The sequence below is a fragment of the Arachis hypogaea genome, chromosome 13 (genome assembly GCF_003086295.3).
Source record: "Arachis hypogaea cultivar Tifrunner chromosome 13, arahy.Tifrunner.gnm2.J5K5, whole genome shotgun sequence".
In the NCBI taxonomy this organism is placed as follows: Eukaryota; Viridiplantae; Streptophyta; class Magnoliopsida; order Fabales; family Fabaceae; genus Arachis; species Arachis hypogaea.
In genome coordinates, this window is record NC_092048.1 from 33,985,068 (window position 1) to 33,993,202 (window position 8,135).

Genomic DNA, 8,135 nt, shown 5'->3' on the forward strand with positions numbered 1-8,135 from the left:
GATCTTAATTATTTAAAATTTTATATTTATTTATTACATATAATTTTGATGTAGGACATAAATAAAAAATGTATATTTATTGATAGATAAACAATATATAAAATTGTTCTTTTCAAATATTTTTTAAAATATATAAGTTATAATTTATTGATATAAAATTATAAATTATGTATTTATGTTTCTATTATTTGAGTCAGCTCGTGAGCTTGAGCCAGCTCGTGAGCTTTTGGTGAGCCGAGCTTGAGCTTAAGAAATATGCTCGATTATTAATGAGTCGAGCCGTGAGCCAAGCTCATTTTTGGTGAGCTGAGCTTGAGCTTGAGCTTGGTCTAGCTCAGCTCAACTTGGCTCACTTCCAGGCCTAATTGCAAGGATCGTTTTTGCTCCCAAATCGATCAAACACATTTAAATACACAACAATGTATATTGGTTCAACCTAAGATGTCTTGTCCAATCCTCAAGAAGTTTGAGAGTTCTACTAATAGAATGAGTGTATATAATATATTATTTGCATAAAATCTTCTCAACAATATAATCCAACAAAATCTAATATAAAAAATAAAAAAACATATTGCATTCATTAGAAAACATATGAAGTTAAAAAAAAAATAATTTTATTAAATTCTATAGAATAAATACACATTTTGACACATAAAAAAGATTTTGATTGACTAAATGGGTGTCAATTTTATTTTTGACAATAAAATTCCAAATATCAGTTTTATCTAACAAAATGGTATAAATTAATGATTAACCCATTTTGTCAAACTAAACTGATATTTGAGAATTCATTTTGTCACAAATGAAAATTGAAATCCATTTTGTTAAATTCAAAATCTTTCAGGTATCAAAATAATTATTTACTCAAGTTTCATATTAACAAAATCAATAACTAGAATTCTAATTTCAAATTTTTATATAAATGGAATCACAATTCTATTACAATTTTCACATTTTATAGGAATTTTACATGTCTCCGGAGGAGAGGGACCTCTTCCCGCCTCTATCCCCCTATATCGTGAGGACTGATTTCCGCTTTCGTCCTATAACCATTAATTTCCATGGATACTCATTTTGAAATTTTTTTTTTCTTTTTCCCTTTTGTCATCCACCAGAATAAGAGGGACTGGAGGGCATGAAAATAAAAAAACCATTGCAGGGGATAAGATGACATTTAACATAGACTGAACGGCTGTATCGAAACAATAATTTATGTATACTATAATTAACATATTATGAATCACAGACAACGTAAATGAGAGTATTAACTCTTTAAATCAACACGGTAAGACCTTTAACCAACATTCAGTTCCCGTCTGCAATACATATATCGCGGAGACCACAGAATTTCACCAAGCAAACAACGGAGAAAGTGAGATATGTATATAGATATATAGACATAATGAAGCTATTTTCTCCTATCCAACAGCCTCAACATCAGAACAGGATTCAGGTGAGTTCACTGGAAACTGATGGTCTTCAAAGTTTATAATATGGTACAACACTGATTGGTTTTCTTCGCCTGTTTGTAGAACATCTGTTTCAAACACCAGCATCATGGTTCTTGTGTCAGCATAGCAAATTAATCCAAAAAGTTCGTCTTGCTTTCTTTCAAATACACAAGCAAATATGTACTCAAATAATTCACTCTAATCATGGCAATAAATAGAACAACTGATTTAACATTCATCAATGGATAACTACCAGGAAAAGAAAAGGGATGTATAAATAATGGAAATAACTCGATAACTATAATTTAGAATGAAAGAATTATCTTCCACAAAATTAGAATGAAAGTGTTAGTGTCCATGTTGATGTCTCATTCTTTTGATGGTAGGAGAAAAGAGAAAACTGTGAAAAGAGATGACACTCTTAAGGGTACAAAATCAAGGTAAGCGTAGAGAAAAAGTTCTATATGTAATAGAAGCATTGTAAATTTTGGCAAGTCTGTCTAACTATTTTATACAAGTTAATCAATAGACACTAATTTACTATTTTGTTTATCAATAGGCACTTGGATTCGAGTTCTGAAGAGTAAAAAAAAAATTATGGATTATATATAATGAAGAGTATTTTAGAGTTAAAAAAAAAATTGTACACTAACTCTTCCAATATCTTCACTATATACGGTATTTAAAGGAGATATAGGGAGTTTGGTGTCCAATTCCCGCTTCTCCATTTTATCCCTACCAACTATCATTGCAATTACATTCATGTCTTATAAATTCACACTTAACCTCCATTAAAATATCAATTATAATGAAATGAGAATAACTAGATAATACCTTCTAAGAGAATGCAACTTTTTCTTTTATTAAGAAAGAAAGAGTATCACTACAGAAAGAGGATAAGGCATCCTCCAAAGAAAAATAGTAGGCCGTACAAGATTGATTCATGTGACAAGACAGGCTAATCTCTTTGCATATCTACCAAACAACCCAACTAACGGATATATTTCCAGAAAGCACTGTAAAATCTAAGAAGGCATTTGTAAAATCCTTTCCAAATGTTGTTCAAAGATGAGGAAATCAATCCTTCAAATTTATCATAGATCATTGGAGAAAGCCTATATCTCTCCAGAAAGCTTGTTCCGAAGCCATAATTATAACTTCGATAACGATTCTGGAATTGTTATTAGCATTATTACCTTTTTATGATCTTGAATTTAATGTGCAGTCATTTTAAGACATCGATCATCATGAAGTTTATTATATTTTATTAAAAATTTGAATTTACTAAAGAATAAATATAAAAAAGTGCAAGTTATTCGTTGAGAGATTATTTTAGATTGTATATGAATCAGAAAGCCAAAGCAATATTTGTACTAGCATTTGTATCAAACAAAAAATTCCCAAAGATCCACTTGTACTGGCATGTGTATGTCAAGAATGCTACACATGTTTTGACGGAGCTTAGATGGTAGTGAAACGTTAAAATTAGCAACTTCATATATATATATATATATATATATATATTAAGAATTTGGTGCATCTCCATGTCTATGTGATTATGACATTCCATGTCAACTTATATGCATCATAGGTCTTGATATCTATGAGCATCTAAAGATATTGTAAATCTTCAACTTCACATTCATGTTTATATATATGATATATCCTACAATTTAAGAATTTGATGAGTCCCCATGTCTATGTTATGTTGACTGTCCATGTCAACAGATATGCTTCTTAGATCAACAGTATCATGTTAACCCTGCTTATGTCTTAGGAGGGATTCTAACCATAAGAAGTTGCCAAGACCAACAACTTGAGAGTTGAGATGTGTATGATTGAAATGTGACTCGATAGGAGATAATCCACTTTTGGATGCAAAATGAAATAAGGGTATCCATAGGTGGTTATTCTGTTTTGAATATCCTTTTTGTATAGCTGACATTGTCTATATTTGCAAGTCATGACCAGTACCATGGAAGAGGTAATGCTAAAGTTGATTGTTTCAATTACACGTATATTGTTGTTAAACAGGTGAAAATGAAATAAGATTTGTTTAATTTTAGGAAACTAGTGTGTATTCCCGGAGGTGCCACACTAAATTATCTAGCATTTTTGGCTTGTTAGGCTGAATGAGCTTGTATCAGTAATTGTCTAAAATCAGACAACTTACAATTGCTACAAGCCAAGACATGAATGAAAAGAATAATATAAATAAGATCACCAATATTCTTAATGATAACCTTCAAAGACTATCAGAAACAAATGCAAAGAAGTAAAATAAGAGCTATTGTGTACCTGTGATGCTGCACTCAAATCAGAACTCTTTTCAACTAAACTGTCCAGCCTCTCTCCTCGAGCAAGCACACTATCAATAGTCTTATGCTGTTTACAAAATTAAAGACCAGACAGTGAGAGAATAGTAAAATAACTCAAATAGAAGGTCAATGGGATTGTTGGAGGGACGATTTACGCTTTTCTTGAAGTCCAAATGGAAATACTTATACATATAAAACTTATGCCAAAGGAATATAAAATGTAAAAACGATGTCAGAGAAACTATAAATGTTAAAAACAAGTCAAAGGTCCTTGACAATGACATTAGAAATCAGTTGAAATGAAACTACTTCATGCTTTCATGTGTATACGATTCTTAGAAATGAAACACTAATATCAAACATCAAATTTAAATTGAACAAGTGAATTATTAAGTCTAAGAAACACTAATATGTTTGATGAAACAGAATTGATAGTAACTGATTCGTTGATAACCCACCGACAAATATCATACAGAAATTTGTAATAGTACATTATATTTTGCCTCATGAGAGAGAACACTTGGCCATAATGCAGACATTGTCATCTGCGACTAAATGTATTTGAAAAGCAATGCCAAAATTCCATTAAAGTGATAAAAGCTACAAAGCATTTATAACTTGAATAATTACATATAAGGAAAAACGTCTGACTAAGGATAAGTGAATTTTAGAAGAAATTCACTGTTTTGCAAATATATAAAGCAATACATAGTTAACCCAATACTTACAAGAATGATTTTTGTTTCATCTAGTTCTCTTTGGATTTTCAACAACTTGTCAGCCTCTGCAGGGTCCTGACAATATGTAGAAGGAGGATTCCAGTGAAATGCAATTATGTAAAAGTATTCATCGAAGGACAGGGAAACATTGATACAACTTATAGCCCGTTTGATAAGTGTTACTGAAAACTGGTTCTTGGTGTTTTAAAAATGTAAAAAAAAAAAAAAGAAAAAAAAGAAAAACAGCTTGCCTGCTAAGAAATTTTCTGGATTAATTTTTAAAACCTTAAAACAGCTCGAGTCTTACTAATAATATGCTTGATAATTAAAAAAATAGAGAATAAATTTTAAGAAATTCATCATTCTAATTTAAGAAACTAGTTTTAACAGGGGAGCATCAAGTGTCCTCACAAACTTCCATTTGCCAAAGAAGAAGCTGCTTTTTCTTCTTCCATTTGGCATATCACCCGCTTTTCCATTACAAATTATTTTCTGCAGCCAATGGTGAGGAAGCTCCTTACTGCAACTCAGCCACAGGCCACCTCCACGTGCCAACATGTTCAGCACCAGAGTCTGCTTTGATTTGGCAAACATCAGTTTGAAATGATCTCAGTTGATCCTTTGAGTTAGTCTGACAACAGACATCTGAATCAACTGATAATCTGAACCTGCCAATTGGCATTATTATCCCACCAACACTATTTCTTGAACTCTGCTCTATCAGGTGTTAAACAACTTTCCTTTTCTTCAAATGCGTGCTTCGGCCCAAATCGTCGAAATGTGACCACATTGTAAACTGAATGTGGCAACATAAAACAAATAGAAAAATACCGCAGAGTATAACAAGTAATATTTACGATTAAATAATTAAAAAATCAAAAAATTAATAAAAATAACAAAAAAGATAGAGATCTTGCAGTTCATATAGTTGGTGAATTGTCAAACAAAACCATCCAAACAGAAGTTATACATTTTACCATTATAGAACTGTTTGGAAAGTTAATTTGTGAAACAGATTTGTTTTTTTATCTCTTGTTTTTAAAAATTCAAATCAAACTAGCTTTATACAACAATTTCAAAGTATTAGAAAACGAAAACACTTTCAAACAGGCTCTAAGATTATGAAAATTTTTAAATGAAATTAGTAATATCTATTCTTTGTGAAGCTAATATAACGAAAAGGTATTTACATGCCTGGAATTTTGTCAGAGCTTCATCCAAATAAGGCCAGGGTTGAGTGCTGTCTGTTTGAGCACTTCTCCATGACTCACCAAATTTTTTGTTATATTCATCCAACACCTGCAAAAAATCAAATTTCTTTTTTATAGTAAAGAAAGTTCATCACCATGAAACAATACTAAATTATAAGTATCATACCAGAAACTCTCTTTTTGTGCCAATTATGGAGTCCAAAGTTAGGAAAAATTAATTCGGTGCAGTTGATGATTGAGATTTGAGATTGCTGCTACAGTTTCAAATCTAGATTCCTAATAATCTATGGTATATTGAATTTGTAACGGAGGTTTGGTTTTACAGGTGCACCATGGACGCTCATCAAGTGGCTTCATGATTCTTGTGATTCTGGTTATCAATCTCTCTATAATTTAGGATTAGGAGCATTTACAAGATCACCCAAGAGACTCTGTTTCTCCTTTTCCAAACACACTGTTCTCCCCAATTTTCTCACATCACGACTCTCCTATCATACAGAAGCCATTTTACACTTGTTGCAGAGTCCAAATTAGCCACACATCCCACAACCACTAAAGAACCAAAGACTAAGGCTTGTCACTTAGTATCGGTAGCAGGGATTACAGAAAAGAGTCTTTGTTGAACTTGGTTTATGCATGTTAAAGCTTTAACATTTTATGATCTAAGCCTACTTAGTCTTACAAGGAAAATTTAACAGTTCACGGAAAACATTGATCCCACCCTCACCTGGTTGAGAAGAGAAAATGCACTTCGAATTGGGTAGTGATCATCCATAAATCCCACAGCACAAAGGCCATTTCTGTTGTAAGCATGCACCTTGTACTCTGGAAAAGGAAGCAACAAAGTGAAACAAGTTTTTAAATTTCCAGAATTTCAAACACAAGAAACCGTACCGAACCATCGCGTTGAACGATCACAACCAAAAACTAAAATCAAATGAAAATGAAGATTATCCTCATCAGAGACCAAAATATATTGCCATCACTCATCACAAATTGATCTACAATTTCTATTGTTTTTCCTTTGCTGTTAGAAAAAGCACTAGTCCACTACCCCCATCCCCATCCCCCACCCAAAGGAAGAAAAGGAAGCAAAAAAAACATTTGTAAACTTTTCTAGTAAATAGCAGAAGCAGAACCCAGAATAAATGATTAAAAATCCTACGCCTAGAGAAGCGATCAGCACCAAAATACAGTATCATCAACAACCTAGATCAATCAAAACGACAACCAAACAACTCAAAAACGACCAAAGTCATCATAAATTCAAGAATCGGAAAGCGAGAATGAAACCCTAAAACGTTGAGATTTTGAAAGGAATATACAAACCTTCATGCTGAACAGATTGACGCTGGCCCTGAGGAGTGCGTTTGGCGACGGTGCGACCAACGAAGACGATGAACTCCTTGACGCTTGAACGCTGGAAGTAACCAAAGTGGCTCACGTCCGAAGCGTTCGCCAGAATCACCGGATCCGAACCCTCGCCACTGCATTTCAATACCAACAGAGATGTGATCTTCATATCTCTCTCTCTTCCTACTGCTTCTGTCTCTGAGTTCTTTCTCGCTCGATTTGCTCTTATAAAAGTCTCAGTTTCCTTTTTGTTCCTTTCTTGGATTCCGATTATGGAGTCGGCAATGGATGGTGCAACCGTGTAAAAGAAAAGGAATGGAATACGAGGCAAGTTGCACACTATTGAAAACAAGGAACATTTTAGTTTTATAACAGACAATTTTGCTAGGTGACCAACTAAGTATCACCCAATTTTGCGAATTACAATATAGGCCATAATAAAAAGGTGAATTCTATGATGTAAAATGTAATTTTTTTTTGGGAGTGAATTTTTTTTAGTAAAAAAAAAATTAGATGGTGTTTAGTGTAGGATTTTACTTTTTATTGTTCTCTTTTCTATTTAATTTTAGTCCTACTTATAGAATTAAAGATGAGAGATCACACTTTATTCTCTCAAGTGTTAAAAAAATAAAGAGAATTCATTTCTATTTTTTTCTATACATATAAAATTTAGGTGAAAGTTTTAAAAATGGATAATTATTATTCTGTATTTTATGTCTAATCAAGTCTTACAATCTCTTAACTTATCAATAGGATAGTTTGCAGTGATTTATTTTTTTATATTAAATATTAACTGAGATTAATTTTTGAATGAAAATATTAATTAGGTGGGTTAGATTTTTTTGTAATAGGCCAATTAAAAATTGAATTATATTTTAATTTGGGTCAAAATAATAATCATTTTAGGTCTTTTAATATACAGTGTAATTGTTCACCGGACAAAAAAATACAATATAATCCTTTTAGATTTTTTAACATAAATAAATTAATTGACAAAAATAAATAAATAAATAAATAAATTAACAGAGCATTATTTTCAAAAAAAACAATGAAAAACAAATAAAATACCAACATACAATTTTG

The 8,135-nt window shown here is 31.8% G+C and overlaps 1 protein-coding gene across 1 annotated transcript; it reads right to left on the reverse strand.

The window, feature by feature from the left end:
• Positions 1-1,193: 1,193 nt before the first annotated feature.
• LOC112738006 (VAMP-like protein YKT61) lies at positions 1,194-7,455 on the reverse strand. The gene is made up of 6 exons (XM_025788222.3): positions 7,029-7,455; positions 6,427-6,524; positions 5,683-5,787; positions 4,498-4,563; positions 3,750-3,836; positions 1,194-1,537 (listed from the first exon to the last, which is right to left on the reverse strand). The coding sequence occupies exons 1-6, from the start codon at positions 7,219-7,221 to the stop codon at positions 1,487-1,489; spliced, it is 600 nt and encodes a 199-aa protein (XP_025644007.1). The 5' UTR covers positions 7,222-7,455; the 3' UTR covers positions 1,194-1,486.
• Positions 7,456-8,135: the final 680 nt, after the last annotated feature.

Coding starts and splice junctions, on each gene's coding strand:
- LOC112738006 (XM_025788222.3), bottom strand. CDS start 7,221: ATGAAGATCACATCTCTGTTGGTATTGAAATGCAGTGGCGAGGGTTCG. Junction 5,788..6,426: donor CATTTTCTCTTCTCAACCAG/GTGAGGGTGGGA, acceptor GATTTTTTGCAG/GTGTTGGATGAATATAACAA. Junction 4,564..5,682: donor AAGCTCTGACAAAATTCCAG/GCATGTAAATAC, acceptor ACATATTGTCAG/GACCCTGCAGAGGCTGACAA.